At 37.4% G+C, this 18788-nt stretch overlaps 2 protein-coding genes across 4 annotated transcripts in view; both read left to right on the plus strand.

The window, feature by feature from the left end:
- C9 (complement C9) overlaps window positions 1–7960 on the plus strand; it is a 78336-nt gene extending 70376 nt beyond the window's left edge. The window contains exons 10-11 of the mRNA XM_002745043.7: window positions 951–1179; window positions 6896–7960. Coding sequence (XP_002745089.4) covers window positions 951–1179; window positions 6896–6930 — 264 coding nt within the window. The 3' untranslated portion in view covers window positions 6931–7960. The remainder of the gene's footprint in view (window positions 1–950; window positions 1180–6895) is intronic.
- Window positions 7961–10972: 3012 nt separating this feature from the next.
- FYB1 (FYN binding protein 1) overlaps window positions 10973–18788 on the plus strand; it is a 166259-nt gene continuing 158443 nt past the window's right edge. For 2 of the 3 annotated variants that reach the window (XM_002745030.7, XM_008992136.5), the window contains exon 1: window positions 14115–14210. In XM_002745030.7, coding sequence (XP_002745076.3) covers window positions 14208–14210 — 3 coding nt within the window. In that variant the 5' untranslated portion in view covers window positions 14115–14207. Of the gene's footprint in view, window positions 11047–14114; window positions 14211–18788 lie in introns of those variants that run through there. The other variant, XM_078365548.1, reaches the window with a different exon arrangement.

Below are 18788 nucleotides of genomic sequence, written 5' to 3' on the forward strand. Positions count from 1 at the left end.
AAAATTCACCTTTGTTTGTTGGATGGGGCTCAGGAAATTTTTTCCCTGTTGTCTAAATTGGTACAAAAATCCTGACACTTCTGTCCAGGAAATGGATATATAATTTACATGTATCTTTATTTCATTGTAGTCACCTTAATAACCTCATTGTTTAGGCTTACATTAGTTCACTAGAACTCAAACATTTCCAAGCCCTCTATGCCAAGTTTGCAAAAGGAAATCACTGACAAAACTGAATTGCTGAGGCTTCATATGCAGCTTCCTTAAGGCACCCCACAGGTCCTGCTACCTCCCAAAATAGCTGCTAAATATCTAGCTATGGTTTCCTGTTACTTGAGGTATACACTAACCTCAATCCCCTTTCTATTCTGGAGGAATCTCTTTTCTTGGTGACATGCTTCTATGAGCCTTTACTCAGCAAAAATTTCTCAATGAATTTAGACTTTTGCGGGGGGTGGGAAGGAAGAAATAAGAAAAAGGTTGTCTTCAGGCGACATTCTGAACTTGGCCTGCACACAAACCTCCTCTTACACACGCGGTAGTAAACATCTGCTTACCTTCTGGAAGATGAGAAGAAGGAAGAAGGCAGCAGAAACAATTCACAAAATAATATGTCAATAAATTATCCATCCAGAAATTTAAGTCCCTCAGTTATTCATTTTGAAAGCATATATACCTGTTTTTTGTAGCACCTATCGGTTTCTATTTGAAATTTATGCATGATTATTTTATTACTATCAGTTCCTTAACTCTATAATATGACCTCCCTGATAGTGAACATCTTAACTAGTTCTGATTATTTAAAAGCTAACATCACATCTGGCAATAATATACATTCAGTAAGCTTTTGTTGAATTAATGAATCAGTGAATAAATAATTGAGTAAAGAGTATTCTATAAGCTCTCTCAGTTAAAAATGACCTAAAATTAAATGTTTTTCTTCCTTTCAGCTGTCTCCTATATATAATCTGATTCCTGTGAAAATGAATAATGCACACACAAAGAAACAAAACTTAGAAAGAGCTATCGAAGACTATATCAATGAATTTAATGCAAGAAAATGCCACTCATGCCAAAATGGAGGTACAGTGATTCTAATTGATGGAAAGTGCATGTGTACCTGCCCATTCAAATTTGAGGGAGATGCCTGTGAAATCAGTAAACAAAAAATTCCTGAAGGTGAGGACAATTTATTTTTTGTAATTGAAGACAAAAATGTGTACTCTGGGGTTATTTAATTTGAAAACTAGCTCTTGAATTAATTTGTACTAAATTTCTAGGTTATTTATATAAACAGAGGATAAAGATTGAGTGAACAGTGAAAATGGGTAAATTAGCATTTATGTGTTATTTTAACATCTTCTTGTATATATTAAAATAGAATTATAAATAAGTAATACATTATAATTATTGTATTACTCTTTCTTTCTGAGAGAAGGAAAGAAATAAAAGGGGTGAAGGAGAGGAAGAAAGAGGAAGAAAAAGAGGGAGAGAGAATGGAAATGTTGCTTTATTCTAAAAAAAATGGGTATTAATAATGGCCAATCAATATTTCATTTAAACCTATGAGTAGGTGTGATGTGGTATTGACAAGAATGTATATTTTGGGTATTTAAAGTGGAGAGCTCTATAAATGTTTATTAAGTTTACTTGTTCCAGGTCTGAGTTCGAGTCCTTGATATCCTTATTAATTTTCTGACTCATTGAGTCTAAGTCTCTATGTATCTGGGTGTTAGGATCGTTAGCTCTTGTTGTTGCATTGATCCTTTTACCACTATATCTTTGTTGCTTTAAAATCTATTTTATCAGATACGCGAATTGCAACTCCTGCTTTTTGTTTATTTATTTATTTTTGCTCTCCATTTGGTTGGTAAATCTTTCTCCATCCCTTTGTTTTGAGTCTTTGTGTATCCTTGCATGTGAAATGGGTCTGGATGTAGCATACCATTGGGTTTTGGCTGTATCTTTTGATTGGGGGATTTAGTTGATTTAAATTTAGGATTACTGCCATTTGATGTTAACTGGCTGTTTTATCCATTCATTGATGTAAATTCTTCTTTATGTTGATGCTCTTTACTTTTTGGTATATTTTTAGAAAGGCTAATACTGGTTGTTTCTTTCTATGTGTAATGCTTCTTTCAGAAGCTCTTGTAAAGCAGTCCTGGTGGTAATAAAATCTCTGAGTACTTGCTTGTTCATAAAAGATTTTATTTTTCCTTCAGCTGTGAAGCTTAGTTTGGCTGGATATTAAATTCTGGGCTGAAAGTTCTGTTCTTTAAGGATGTTGAATATTGGCCCTCACTCTCTTCTGGCTTGTAGAGTTTCTGCTGAGAGATCTGCTGTAAGTCTGATTTGCTTGCCTTTGTGGGTAACCTGATGTTTCTCTCTGGCTGCCCTTAGTATTTTCTCCTTTGTTTCAACCCTGGTGAATCTAACGATTATGTGTCTTGGGGTTGCTCTTCTTGAGGAATATCTTTGTGGTGTTCTCTGTGTTACCTGGGGTTGAATATTGTCCTGCTTTGCTAGTTTAGGAAAATTTTCCTGAATAATATCCTGAAGAATATTTTCAAGCTTGGATTCATTCTCTCTGTCGCATTCAGGTACACCTATCAAACATAAATTCGGTCTTTTCACATAGTCCCACATTTCTTGGAGACTTTGCTCATTCCTTTTTATCCTTTTTTCTCTAATTTTGTCTTCTCATTTTATTTCATTAAGTTGAGCTTCGACCTCTGATTTCCTTTCTTCTGTTTGAACAATTCGAGTGTTTAAACCTGTGCATACTTCTCAGAGTTCCTGTATTGTATTCTTCAGTTCCATTAATTCACTTATATTCCTCTCTACATTGCCTATTCTCATTAGGATTTCGTCAAACCTTTTTTCAAAGTTCTTAGTTTCTTTACATTGGGCTACAACATGTTCTTTTAACTCACAGAAGTTTCTTATTATCCATCTTCTGAAGCCTGATTCTGTTAATGGGATGCGCTCATTCTCCATCAAGCCTTGTTCCCTTGTTGATGAGGAACTATGATCCTCTTTAGAGGGAGAGGCATTCTGATTTTGAGTATTTTCAGCCTTTTTACGCTGGTTTCTTCCCATCATTGTAAATGTATCTACCTGTCATCTTTGTAACTACCAACTTTCAAATTAGGTCTCTGAGTGGACGTCCAAGTTGTTAATTCCCAGGGCCAAAATATGAGCAACCCACTGCGCCGGCCAAAACAGCGGCGTTAAGACTAATGGTGCTTTTCTGCCCAGAAATCTCCAGTCTGGCTTCCTTCTTGAGTCCGTAATAGGCGACTCTGCCTTCCCGGAGCTCCAAACCTCAGTCAGAAGGGGAACCGGTCCAGTTTACTCTGCACCAAGAGCTGCCACGCCAAGGTGCCGGCAAACCACTGCGCCGGACACAAGAGTCACGCTGGCGACCCGTGCGGCTCCTCCAAACCTCGGTCAGAAGGGGAACCAGTCCCGTTTAGTCTGTACTTAGAGCTGCTGTGCCGAGTGGCCAGCGAAACCGCTGCACCGGCCACAAGAGTCGCGCTGGCAACCCATGTGACTCCTCCACTGGGTATCTTCTGCTCTGTGAGCGACCAAAATTTGTCTGAAAATGTGGCGTCCTCTCGTTCTCTGCGCTTTTACTGGGAGCTGAAATCCCGAGATGTTAGCGATCAGCCATCTTGGATCGTTCCCCCATATTACTCTTTAAGTATAAAAATATTCCTTTGGAAAGTTTACAGAAATATAACAAATATCCAGTTATTCACTATCTAGAATTGATGAATAGTAATACATATATATCATATATACTTTTTATAAATGTATAAATCATATACTATGCATAATATGTATTCATGTATAGAGACATAGACATATATACTTCAAAACACTTTTTAAAGAAAAAACAATAATGCATCCAATGAATTACTTTATACCACATCCCTTCCCCTCAAAAAAGTTCTATTGTCTTTTCTCTCTTCTACTACTCAGATACAACCACTTTCATTAAATTGGTGTGTATCTTTCTAGTTCATATTTTTGTGCTTGTACTAAATATGTATGTACCAGTGAAAAATATGCGATATTGTTTTGTATGTTTTTAAATTTTATATAAATGATATTTACTAGATTTTTATCTTGCATTTTTAACTGTATTAGTGTTTTTAAAAACTGAGATTCTGTATTGTATTCTAAAGTTATTCATAAAGAAACATGTTATTTTACATTTTAAAAAATACTTTTTATTATGAATTTGGGGGTACATGTGAAGGTTTATTACATGGACATATTATATAATGGTAAGCTTTCGGCTTCTGGGGTACCCATCACCCAAATAGTGAACACTGTACCCAATAGGTAATTTTTCAGCCCTCATCCCTCCCCATCTTCACCATTTTTGGAGTCCCTACTTTCTATTATTTTCATCTTTATCTCCATACATACCCATTGTTTAGCTCCCACTTATAAGCAAGAACTATTTAATTTTCTGTTGCTGAGTTATTTCACTTAGGATGATCACCTCCAGCTCCCTCCATCTTGCTCCAAAAGACATGATTTCATTCTCTTATATGGCTGAATAATATTCTGTGGTCTATATGTACTACATTTTCTTTATCCAGTCATCCATTGATGGACATGAAAGCTGATTCCATGACTTTGCTCTTGGATAGTACTGCCATAAACATGTGTGCAGGTGTCTTTTTTATATAAAAACTGATTTTCCTCTGGGTACATACCCAGTAGTGGGACTGTTGAGTGGTAGTCCTATTTTTAATTCTTTAAGAAATCATCTCTATTCTCTTACCATATAATAAACTAACTTGAGATAGATTAAAGACTTAGATGTAAAACCTGAAACTATAAAAATCCTAGAGGAAAATCTAGGAAAAACCCTTCTGGACTTGGCCTAGACAAATAATTTATAAGTAAGGCCTCAAAAGCAAATGCAATAAAAACAAAAACAAAAATAGACAAATAGGACTTGATTAAACAATTTTATTCCTTACAAGTAAACATGACTTCAGCCATGTTTCTAATACTAAGAGTTTCTGCTTAACCTTTCAGTCTGGTAGAATTATTCAGACTCCTAATAGATAAGTGAGATCTTAGTCCAAGTGTTAATATCACAAGATTAGCTAGTAAGATTAACTTTTTATGGCAATCATTGTTTAATTGGACAAATGCAGTTTCCTGCAACAAAATTCTAAAACATTGATGTAGCTTCCTAAAGATTCACAGCCTCGTTTATCTCTCAAACATACTTTCATCTCTTACAATACAAATTTTTAATATTTTAAGAATTTTTTTTACACTTCTTAACAAATGACTTAGAAACTCACTGTTGTGACAAAACATGTAAGTTAGAATTTAAATTTTAGTATAATTGATATATAAATATATGCTAATTCTGTCTCTCAGCTGTCTAAAGTCTTAATCTAGTGCTTCGTATTCCAAAAAAACATTTTACTCTCCAAAAATTTATACTACTTGGTACTTGGAACTTCTGTTTTCTAACTGTTTCTCACTGTGTAGAATATTCTGCTGATTTCTCTGTGATTTCTTCAGTTCTATGTTCTAATTTTCCAATTCTTTTATTCAACCATGTGTAATTTATCCATTTGCTGGTCTACTGAGATTATTTTAGAAGTATTTTTCTAAAATTTTGATTTGATTATTTTTCAAGTCTGTTTTTTCTCCTGTCTAGTTTACTGGATTATTTTCCTACCTTTATCTCTTCATGGAATTCTTTCAGATTGTTCCAGTAGATATAGTTTCTGCGGTGCAATTCTCTGCTAAGTCTACCAATTCATTCTCATGGTACATTATTCTTTCTTCATTACTTAGTGTTTTTTTTTAAATTTCAGGTTTAGTTTTGGTGGGAATTGTTTCCTGTGGAAACCCTGTCTTCCCGGGATACTGAACATATTCCTAGGGTTAGTTTCCCTCTTAGGAGGTTCTATCGTTTTCATCAGTCTTGCACCAGATTTTTATGTAAATTTCTTGGTTGAGTTCCAGACTTTTCGTTTCATAGACAATGAACATCAAGGTCCCTTCCCAATATATAAAATTATCTTAGATCACAAGGCATTTTTTGGTTGACTTTTCAAACCTGACCCAGCATGGCCCACCAGCTTCTTGCTGAGATATTAGACATTATTTTCTTGCTGAATTATTCCCTCAAGTTAGATCGTCCAAGCATCTATTTTGCCATAGAATGTTCTAGTTTCCAATTAACACTGAGCCTACCCCCATATGAGATTGAAAACCATAACACATCATCTTTCTTTTTCTACACCATTTACTTAGCTTGGAACGCTTCCAACTTTCTCTCCTTCAACTAACTGAACCTGCTCCCTTATTCCTTATGTGTTTCTACTCCTAGACTAATGATTCTTAACCGGGTTGATCATTGGATTTATCTGGAAAAGAAAAGAAACAAACAAAACAGATGTCTATTCTAAGCCAATTAAACCAAAACAGCTATGGTTGATCCTGCCTGGCATGGGATGTTTTGTTTTTCGGATTTTTAAAAAATCTACGGTGTATTCTAATCTTTAGCCAGGGTTAAACACCTCTATTTTGAACCCAGGCCAATTAGCATCTCTTTGCTGAAACTTTCTCCAATTTCTTCAGGAATCAGTTATCTATCGATGCTCCCTGAGGACTTTCCCTCTGTTTTCCCAGCACTAATCTCATTGACTCTCTGTATGCAAAATAAATAGCCCTTTCTAAGTATGAAAATGTGCCTTGAATCTTAAACCACATTCTGTTCCCAGCACCTAGACAGTATGGCACAGCGTGGTGCAACAGGATAAGAGGGTGAATATGTAGATGGGTGATGTACCCAAAGTAAAATCCTATTGATGATTAATATTTGATACTCATTTGTTTTCTCTAGAATTGCCAGACCTAACCTTCCCTCGCGAAAAATAGAGCTGTTGGCTTCTCTCAGCTCCAGTGGAAGACAAGAACAACAGGACCTTCCAATTTCAAATCCTGCCGCCGAAGACAGTCTTTGTGCCAAGTAAATAGCAACAGGCTTAATGAAAAGCCTACCAATCTCTGAAGTCTCCACTCTCTTAGGTCTATATATATTTTTTTATTTTTCTTCTTTAAAATCCTATGATTTTCCATTTTTTTTATTCCCTAATGAGAAGTCAACAGTGAAATATGCCAGAACTGCTTTCTCCCAGAGGCAATGCCAATCTCTTCTAACAAAACAAAATTAAATTGAAAACAGAAAATTGGTTTAAAAGACTTCAAAGTCATTGTCAAACTGCTTTTTATGGTTAACATATTCTGCCAGGTCCATGACCACACGTCTGTACCACGCAATTTAACTTTTATTTACATCTTTATGTTTGGTTTGGTTATTTGCTTATGTGTGCATACATTTATTCAGCAAATACTGAGAACCAGCCACCTGCACAGCAGTTCCTTTTACTAGTCTTAGCGCTACCATTTAAATCTATATGTCAAAAGGGAAGTGTGTTATATTTGTAATGAAAAACTACTAGTTTACTAAAAAACATTGAACTCAGGGAGATAGAGAGTAGAATGATAGTTACCAGAGGCTAGAAGGATAGTGGGGAAGGGAGAGAAAGACAAGATGGTTAATGGGTGCAAAAATCCAGTTAGATGAAAGGAACAATATATACAGTGCTCAGTAGCACAATTGAGTGACTATAAACTATTAAATTATGTGGAATTGCCTCCATTTGATCATATTTTACATGAAAAAAACATCAATTTTATATGGTCCAATTTAATACCTAGCTTATGAATTGTATAAGGTAAGGTTACATACCTGAGAAGCTGATTAACATTGGCTATGCAATCTTATCCATTAGAGAACATGGTACTCAAGGTCTGAGAACTCCTGAAAGAAAGAAAAAGAAAGTATATCAAACTACAAAAAGGAAAATGCAAAATCAAAATTAATAAACATTTAATTAAACATCAATATGTATCATGTTAACTTTATTGTTAATATTAATGAACATTTCACAAATTTATAAATAAATTATGTAACTTTTTCACACTTAGCAGAAATTATCAAGAATGCATTTGATTAATAGGAGATAACACCAACTAAATTGCCTACATGCAAATAATTTCAAAAGCAACATTTTAAAAACAATTTTCAAGATTGTTTTTAAATAGCAAAGAAAAAGATTACTGGATGTGGAATGCATTTTAATGTTAGGTATGATATGGAGATCATGTTAATAAACAGGCCCTGGCCCTTAAGAGTCTTATATTTGCCCTGGGAGCTCAAGAAAAGGGCTGGCCCCTGCCCTTCAAAACACTGTGTGAATTAGAAGATTTGTCATCTGTGTATAAATACTGAACTCTGTTCTTGAACAATCCACTATTGAGAGTGTGAGTTTTTGATGGAGAGCATCTGGCTCAAGACTGTTATTAGATTAACACCTGAGAATTCCTTCCACCCTTGGGAAGTACGAATGTCAAACAATAAAAGAGCTGAGCCTTGACCAGACCCTCTAGGGTTAGCTTAATGATTTATCAGAGTCCTTTCTAGGGTAATGAATAGCAGGAATAGTTCACACTTGATGGAGAGTCCGCCAACATCTTGCCACAGGTGGTATATCTGAGGATAGAGCTTCTCCAGCAGGGAGCACCATTGAGACACCAGAAACTGCTCAACAGTAATCAATACAGAGCAGAGTCTCCAGGCCTAAACTAAAGGAGAATCTCTAGAAACTGGGAGAGATGAGGACCTACCAGGCCTAGTATGGGTCAGCATGGACTGTTGTTTGGAGAAAGTGATGTAGCTTAGTCCACCCAGATGGAGTACATTATAGGTGGCCCCTACCCCACATGCTGTCTGAGGGAGTGCACCACCAAATTCAAGGAAAGGGGCAAGTGGAGACAACATCCTTATGCAGCCCAGGCCAGTAAGTTGAATGATTATACTAAATCACTATCAAAAGAAGTTAGAGAAGTGGGATGTGTATTTATGTTCACTAGAGCCTGATGGATACAGGAAGTTCGGAGTCTTGTTACATTGTTACATTTTTCCCTTTTTATACTCAAAATTCAGGTCACTTATTCATTCTACTGATCACAGAGTAGAAAGTCAACATACACCTATTGTCTAATGTTCAAAGTGTGAGACAGCATTCTCTCCCTGGCTTTACACAATTGTCTCTCCTGCAAGGCCTTTTGATTGTGTAGTGGAACCCAACAATAGCATCTCCTAAATTAGTCTCCCAATAGTTACTTATGGAAAAAGTCCAAAATGGTAGATGACATGGTCTGGCTCTGTGTTGCCACCCAAACATCATCTCAAATTGTAATCCCCATGTGTTGAGGGAGGGACCTGGTGGGATGTGATTGGATCATAGGGGCAGTTCCCCTATGCTGTCCTTGTGATAGATGAGTCAATTCTCACGAGAGCTGATCAAAGGCTAGCTCTGTATTTTTCCTTAATAAAACAATTTTTACATACACACACTTAATTCACAGAACAGTCAAATATCTGTCTTGTGACAGATATTTGGCCCCTAGCCTTTGTTCTTCCACCTCTACTTCATGTCCATTACCTACCATCATGCTAAGAGCAGCAAATGGCCCACTAAAAAAGGGAGAGAGAAAGAATGAAAGAAAGAAAGAAAAGAGAGAGGGGGAGGGAAGGAAGGAGGGAAAGGAAGGAAAGAAGGAAGGAAGGAGAGAAAGAATGAACAAAAGAAAGAAAAGAGAATAAAAGGAGGAAAATGAAAAATAGATCCACGTTTCATGTGGGACTTTAATTTTATTCATTAAAGAGCAAATTATCATTAACAAAATGGCAAAAGCAATAAGCAACCCCATGAGAGTGTGTGTCAGTTAAATCTTGTCTTTGAGACCCATTGAAGCAAAAAGATTATGACTTAGATTCTGCTTCTGTGAAACATATGCAAGGACAAAAGAGGTGAGAAGTCCTGAGAAGAAAACAGCAGAACCCAACAGACCCACAGAGCTCATGCATCCTCCAAAACACAAAGAGAGGGTATGATACAAAACATGGACAAAATTACAAAAAACAAAAAGCAAGGTAATATATTACCTAGAAGTTTTCTATAAGTGTTATTCTTTGTCTCTTTGCTCTCCAAGTTAATTGGTTTGATAAAAGCTCTTTCTGTGAAGTCTAGATTAAATTTTTCACTGTCCTATTTTAGCAGATTATTTTTAGAGTAGTAAACATTCACCTGGAATTGGGTTTAAATTGTAAAGACAAATGCTCCCTTCTTTTCTTGAGTTTCAATACCCATTTTTAGAACATTCTCATTCCATTAGAATGTGGTGGGAACTCTCCTTTTAGCCAAAAGTAAGTTGATTAATAAGCTATTTCTTTCAGAGCACTGATATTCTGAAAGAGTTAAGACCCCCTTTCATTAAAAGTAGAAAGTACAGGAGTGAAAAAGTTCACTTTGTTTTTCAAACAAAAAGTGAAAGAGAAATAACCCAAATCAAGGAAGTGCCCACTTCCTCCTGCATAGCCTCCTTAGGCATGCGTGTTCTTATTCTGCTTTTTCCTGCTACTTCCCATTTGCTAGTTCATATCTAGCCAAACAGGGAGACTGAATTTCCTTGAATTTTTATGAATCTACTTGTGAGTTTGCTTTAATTTCATGATCAAAGAGCAGCATTGTAATGACCATCTCTTAGTGTTTGGCAACATTTTAGCCAAAGGCTCTCTTATAGTTTCCCATAAATGATGGGTTTCAAGGAAGGTTGTACACATGCAAAACTGGTGTATAAAATGTACATCGCTTTCATCAGATTCTGAAAGGAACTCATGAGCCCAAAAAAAAGTGTTTAAAAGTAGCTGACCTAAGATCTTAGAGTGAGAAAAGGAAGTATGAAAATTAATTCTCATTGGAGCAGTTCCCAATTCGTTGGGGAGCCAAACCTAATACACACAATACAATTAGAGAAACATAAAAGGCAAACACATTAAGAGCTTGGTTTTGTAATGTAGCCTCCAGGCTTCCAGAGAAAGTGGGGCATCAGTGAGCTGGCAGCAGAGAAGCCTTCTTGGAAAAGGTGAGATTCAACATCACTCTGTTCTATCTCAGGGGTCTTAGCCAGGCACATTACTGTTGGGCACATAGAGTAGATGACTATTTGTTTCTTCTCGAAAATGTTAGACATTTAGGTTATAAAAATTAAAATGTATCGGAGGAGTTTATAACTATGTCTAACCTTCTGTGCTAACAATTAACCATGCTTCTTTTAAAGCCTAATACCTGTAATCCAGCACTTTGGGAGGCCAAGGTGGGTAAATCATGATTTCAAGACCAGCCTGGCCAAGATGATAAAACCCTGTCTCTACTAAAAATACAAAAATTAGGCAGGTGTGGTGGCACGTGCCTATAGTCTCAGCTACTCGGGAGGCTGAGTCAAGAGAATTGCTTGAACCCAGTGGGCAGAGGTTGCCGTGAGCTGAGATGACACCACTACACTCCAGCCTGGGGGACAGAGCAAGACTCTCAAAAAAAAAAAAGCCTAATAGATAAAACACTGACAATGCTTTTCAGTAATAATCATCAATATTACTCAGATTTTATTAGTGCTCTCTCCTTTATCTACTTGCAAGCTGACTTTTAAAAAAGTTGGTTTTCCCTAGCCACCCCATGCTTCTAGACCTCACAGTCTCCATCTAGCCACTGCCTTCAGTGAGTACTGAAGGGGCAGACTCATTGATTGCATGATTGCCTGAACAAATATTGTTTTTCAGAATAAAAACTTATGAAAAGAGAGTATATGCTCAAGTATTTAAAGACTTATAATCACTTTTGCATTGTCTAAGTTACTTCTCCCTTCTACTAGCAGGAATAATTGCAGTGCCCACACCCACACTGCGAAAACATAGGTTTATCATTTTTAGATGGTATCACTATGCTGTCTGTCATCTTTGTTGCATTTCCTGTTTCATCTTCCTGCTCAGGAACTTACATACTGAGGTTTGGCTTCACAGGAGATATACTCACATATGCGATGTTTGACATATGTTTTTAAAGTAACATGATTATGCTTTAAAAACTAAATATGAAAATATAGTTGTGGACTACAAGTTGTAGTTGGGAGCTTCAACTCAACTTTTTTTTTCTTATGGCAAAAGCAATAAGCAACCCCATGAGAGTGGGGTTGAAAATAATACTTTTCTTACATATGTGTGTTTGAAAGACCACTATATTTATTTCAATAACAGCTAAAAATTACCTTAATCTGCATTTGGAAATAAGCCCAAATTGAAATGGAATTCAGATGAATGAATTGAAATTCAAAATTCTCCTAACCAGAGACTTACCCAACAAATTACACCGTTAACTAAATAATTGCTGGATTCCTGTTTATCATGTAATTTGTGTCCAACTTACTGGCATAGAGGGCAAATCATAGAATGACAAAGATTAAGCAATTCTTATGTAGCACATAGGAAAAATATGTTGATTAACTTAGTGCTAAACAGTGTCAGGGTGTCAGGATTATTTCTACCCATAAGGCTGGCCTGGGGATCTGTTCACTATCTTGCTAGTATGAGTCACCTGCTCCTTCTTTGAGGCAAAGGCTCTCAAACTTGCACGTACATTGGAATCACCTGGGGAGCTTTGAAATACACCAGTGCCTGGGTTTCAGTCCCAGAGATTTTCATATAATAACCTGGGATGAGGCCTGGGAGCTGAGACTATGAAAACACCCCAGGTGATTTTAATGTGCAGCCAGGTTGCGAACCATTGCTTTAGAGTGGTCCTCTTTACCCTAAGCTGTATCTGCACTGTGATGATCTCTATTCCAACAGACAGTAGATTAGAGGCTTTCTAGTGAAGGTAAAGAATGCCTTCATTTCGAAGCATTCTAGAAAATGTGTTATACCAGAAAAGATGCCTGGCTCCTATACATCAGTCTTGCTTTGATCTTCCTCCTCTATTTATTCATTAAGCTTCTATTATGTGTAAGATACTGTGCAATTTCAGAATCCTGACCATCCACCCAGATTCTGACCATGCCTCAAACCCCTCTTTATAATATGTAAAGTTTTCAGGACAGTATCAGTTTCTACCTCTGGAATTCAACCTCTGCCCTGGCTTTTTGCCTGTCATATGAATCTGCATTTCTGATTACATCTTAATTTTGAAAATATTTTTATTTTAAAGAAAAAATAACAGATAACATCTTTTTTGAAAAGCTATTTTGTATGGATGTAGGAGTAATTAGTGTTTGATCACCATCAAGTATAGAAATTTGGTGACCTTACACTAAATAAGCACTGTAATACTTAAAACAAGATCTAGAAATTTGCAACCACCAAAAAAGGAATCCTGCCTTTCCTTTGCCACAGAAAACAAAGATGACCTACCACCCCTGAACTACTTTAGTAGGAGGCTATATATCAGAATGTGTTTAGAGAGGTACATGGATGATTGGAAAGTCTGACTAATTGAGATCAAATCCCTTGCCCTTAATGTCTGATGCTAACAAATGTTAACCCCCAAATTAGCACATGAACCTAGATTGAGCTGTACTTTTTTTTTTATGGAAATGAATGACATTCTATGAAAAGCTTATGAGTGTTTCCATCATTTAAATGGTAATATGAATTTAAATACAATTGGAGTTCTTCATTAAAATTATCGTGATACTTTTGTTCTTTTTAATAATGATTATGGTTATGTTTTTACACAAGTGCTATATACCCAAGATAGAAAACTTGAAAAACTCCAAAAAGTATGAAAAAGGAATTATTTGTAATAATATATCCACTCAATTCAAACGCTATTAATTTTGGTGTGAGTCCTTCATAGATAGAGAGATGGAGAGACAGACATGCATGCACATATATACACATGTTTATTCAAAAATACATAAGTTATAAAAAACAGATCAATAATGTCTAACAAAATTTAATATCTAGGCACTTCTAAAAATTTCATATCAATTTTTCAGACTTGAGAGCTACACCTATACCTGTTTCTGTATTATTGAAAAATAATAACATGATAAACCTGGCCAGCTATACAAATGCTCTAAGGGTTGGGATAACATGCAAATATAGCCTCACATATCAATGTGTGAAAGCTAGATAGACCACACAGCTCAGAAAAGGAAGTACACTCTGCATAGCTAACTTGCACATTCACTATCCAAGCCACAACATCTTCGAGGTCATTGTGTGTCAGACGCATCAACTCTTTTCAATCAAAATGGTAAGTAATAGATTGTATTACTCTCCCTGGTCTCCTGGCAAATGTGCTACTCCTCTCTGCATAGAACAGACAGGGTTGAGGGTGCTTCACAGCTAGGTCTTACACGCCTTTGGGATTTTGCTCGGCTACTCATTGTTCCTTGGGCTGAGGAAGTTGCTGAGTCTTTTTCATGCCAATTGAGAGACGTGGCTTCTGGAGTTCCTTTTTTGATTCTAGCCTTCAGAATAGAGGAAGAGCACTGTCTTACAGAAAGAAAATGTGCATTCTTCATCTTTGCCTATTATGATAGCTGGATGCCTGCCCCAGTAGTACAGCCAAGCTTCCTGTTATGAGCTCTTTGACTCCCAGGAAAGGACTCCAGTGGCAAAGGTTGGGAAACGCTGCTGACGGTGATTGCCATTTTGATAACATGATAGATTTTACAAAAGAACCTCTTCTGTTTGAAAATACATTTTTAAAATTTCAATTAGGAGAAGCAAACAAAGCCCAAATAGTCTAAAACTTAGGGACAGATTCTATACCCAAAGTTAATGGGAAGTCATTTTTTGGAGCATACTTAAAATGGTGAGTGGGTTCCCAGTACTACTTTAACCTATAACAAAACTGAACTACAGCAGTAATATATGCTTCACAACTTTCCATTATTTCCCTGCAAAAAAAAGGGGGTGGGTGGGTTCCCAAAATATATGTGGTCTAGAAGAGAATCAATTTTCTATCTTTGTCTCCTATTCCCTGATCCCCAGAAGACTGGAAATTTGTTATCCCTTCTCTTATTATGAAGAGGATATCTTCCTTTTGTCAGCCCCCAGTGAGAAGACAGGAATTGAGACGATGACTCATGCTCACACAATTGGAGGCTGGAGTTCATTGCAGACATTGGAACAGGGAGAACAAAAGGGTCATTCGATGATGTGTGTTGAAGTGACCGTGTATTGTCTGAAAGCACCTTGAGTTAGGATAGGGAAAGAGCAGAGGTGAGAGAGCATAATCTTGTTATGGGGGAGAGAGGAAGAGGGAAGAGTGAGGAGGTGCGAGTCACAGAGTCTTGAGAATGGAAGTGCACAGTGGTGGAGGAAATGTTAGGGACGTGACCCTGTCTGCGGCAACACCTGCAGAAGGCAGTCCCAGGCCCAGGTGGGAGCGGGACTTAGAAATCCCTCTACATTTCCAAACTGGGTCTTTAGGTACAGAATTCTTAGAAAACAGCTTGACCTTAAACAAGGGCACTGTGGTTTAGAAAGTGCTATTTGGATTTTCTTAGGTGACACAAGATAATAGCAATAAAAAAGGAAGTTTAACTGGAGAGCATGTATTTGGTATAATATATGAGTGATGATTTTTTTAAAGATTATGGTTTTCTTATAAAAGTAACACAGCCAGTTGTGGTGGCTCACACGTGTACTCCCAGCACTGTGGGAGGCCAAGGAGGGTGGATCACATGAGGTCAGGAGTTTGAAATCTGCCTGACCAACATGGTGAAACCCCGCCTCTACTAAAAGTACAAAATTAGCTAGGGTTGGCGGCTCGTGCTTGTAATTTCAGCTACTTGGGGGCGTTGAGGCAGGAGAATCACTTGAACCCAAGAGACAGAGGTTGCAGTAAGCCGAGATTGTGCCACTGTATTCCTGCCTGGATGATGAGTGAAACTATGTCTAAATAAAAGGAAGGAAGGAAGGAAGGAAGGAAGGAAGGAAGGAAGGAAGGAAGGAAGGAAGGAAGGAAGGAAGGAAAAAGAAAGAAAGAAAGAAAAAAAAAAAAGAAAGATGTATTTCTCAAAAAAATTTCTTAGAAATAGAGGTAATGGGCAGGTGTGGTGGCTCATGCCTGTAACCCTAGTTCTTTGGGAGGTCAAAGTGGGAGGATTACTTAAGGAGTTAGAGACCAGCCTGGGCAACAAAGCAAGATGTCATTCCTATAAAAAATTAAATAAGTAAATAAATCAGCCAGGCCTGGTGGTGCATGCCTGTGGTCCCACCTGCTAGGAAAGCTGAGGCAGGAGGATTCTTTGAGTTCAGAAGTTCAAGGCATCAGTGATCAATAATCATGTCACACCACTCCAACCTGGGCAACACTGTTTTTTTAAAAAAAAAGAAATATAAATATGCAGAAATTAAACAATAAGCATATTCTACAATTCTATCAACTGAAGGAGAATCACTAGGTTAATGCAGATTCTTCCAGAATGTCATCATTTTAAATACACATTTTATAAATGTAATTTTATAAGTGTTATTATACTTTATGAACCATTTCCCCATGTTTTATTTAAAATATCTTTAATAATATCTGAGTTACAATGTCACTTTTAATGATAAATTATTTTTAATAACTGTGTAGTAGTCCAGAATTTGTTTTAATCAGTTCCATAGAGTTGGAAACTTCTGTTGTCTCTTTTTCTTCCTTATGGTTATAGACAAGACTGTCACAAGCATTTTTTATATATTTTGTCTGATTATTTTGCACTGACAGAACTACTAGCAAAGAAGCTAGGTGAAAACCTACACGTATTTAAAACTTCTAACACAAGTTACCCTGTTATTAAGCAGCTCACTGTTTCTCACTTTACAATGGCATAGTAAGTGAATTTTCCAGTGCAGTTACGGTATATACATGCCTATCTTTGTATGCCCATGCCTATCTTTGTAGCACGAAAAGGTTTTACTTCAAAATTAAGTTACTTCCCCTTAATTTTCTCACCCTGATATTGCTGCTGTCATTCTACAGCAAGTGGCAGAAAGTCATGTAGCATATTCAAGAAAGGAAAACACTGTATTTTCTCCTTGAAAGAGATCTGATACAGTCAGAGCTGTATTCCTGGCTGCTTGTTGATTGGTTTTGCTTACTAGTTGTTTTCCGTAAGTCACTTAAGCATTGGGTTCGTTTTCTCATCCAACGATGGTGACGATGTGATGATGATGATGATGACAGCTATCCCACAGGATTGTTGTGGAGAGTAATATTGCAATCATAAAGCACGCGTTACAGTGCAGGCTTATGCCAGACATTGGATAGATGTTGGCTTCCTGTATTCCAGCCTCAAATAAATAATTTTCAAAGGAGGCATAGAAACTCCTAGTGAATGCAGGAGGGGAGTGATGCTGGCAGTTAAGATTGCTAAGCCCTGACATACACTATCTCGTTAAATTCCTCTAACAATCCCTGCAAATGGTTATTCCTCTTCTCCCTATTTTCTAGCTGAGTAAACTGACTCTTGAAGAGAGTAATTTTCTCACAGCCACACAGCTACTGAATATTGGGCCTGGAATTTGAGCACAGTTCTATCTGCTCTCAGAGCCTGAGCTCGTCTACATTTTGTTACAACTCAGAAAAAGTAGATACCTAGGAAAACAAGCTGGTAGTCAAAGAAATGCCCAGGGCTGGCCTTTAGGGGTGTCCAGTCCTATCCTTAGGCTGGTGGCCATGTCTGGTAGGCTTGAGGGTCAGCTGGCATGGCTGCTTCCGCTGTGGTCACTGCGAGTTTTCCTACTTTCAGAATGCTCACTTTATTCAAATGTTGCAGAGGCCACTGGGATGGGAGACTGAAAGAGTGCCTGGCTTTGTGGTTCTTCATCCCGGGATCCAGAAAGGGGGGTTTAGTGACTATGTAACTCCCTTCCCTACCCCAAGCTCATCTGCTGTGTCACCACTGTGACCACTCCTCACCTCCCCCACTTCCTGAACTGTCCAGGAAGGGAGCAATCCAAAAGCAGACCAAGTGGTTATCAGGAAATTCACCTTTTATTACCCTTTCCTTGTAACTTATCGGTAAGGGAACTGAGAAAATGTGTGAGCATGAAGCACAAAGGCACTTGGTGTTTTATGAAGATAAACACATCAGATATTAAGATTGATGGGCATTAGACACATGACACTGGGCTCATCTTCCACCTAGCAAGGGGTCCTGGATTCCAGCTCTACCTCCCCATTTCTCCTTGTGGAATCTTGACCCAATCTCTTCAGCCTCCTTTCAAGAGGCTCAGTAAAGGTACAGAGTTGGCTTAGGTATTCCCCTACGTCCTTATTCAAAGTGTGATTCTAGATTTTAGAAGTGGGAGAAGAGGCAATAGAATTCTATTTCATCTGCCCCTGTGGAAATTGAGTTAATCTACAGCCTTAGATCAGCTCACTTTACAGTCCTAAAATGAAAATGATAGAATGATACTTGTTCCCTTGACAACTATGTTTAGATACATTCTAAATTGAAGAAATGGAGAAATAGTTGTTCTATTCATGTACCATTTTTTTGTATTTTATGCATAAACCTTAGAAGGTCAGAAAAAATCAAGTAAAAATTGAGTTTGAGGTTTTTGGTTTGTTTTGCTCCTTTCATCTAGTTTTCAAGCCACATGGGAGTTCCTGACAGGAATATAGTCAAATTGTGCTGTCATTCATTCATTCAACAAAGGTTTTTTGAGCCCCTTCTTCAAGTCTGCACTCTGCTGGTCATGGGAATGGAGGGGGAAAAAAATATGGGGTCCAGGCTGCTACCCACAGCTTACACTTAGGGTAGTGGTTCTCAAAGTTTAGCAAACATGAGAATATCATGGAGGGTCAGGGATGAGGCCTGAAAATGTGCAT

Source organism: Callithrix jacchus, chromosome 2, assembly GCF_049354715.1.
Source record: "Callithrix jacchus isolate 240 chromosome 2, calJac240_pri, whole genome shotgun sequence".
Lineage (NCBI taxonomy): Eukaryota > Metazoa > Chordata > Mammalia > Primates > Cebidae > Callithrix > Callithrix jacchus.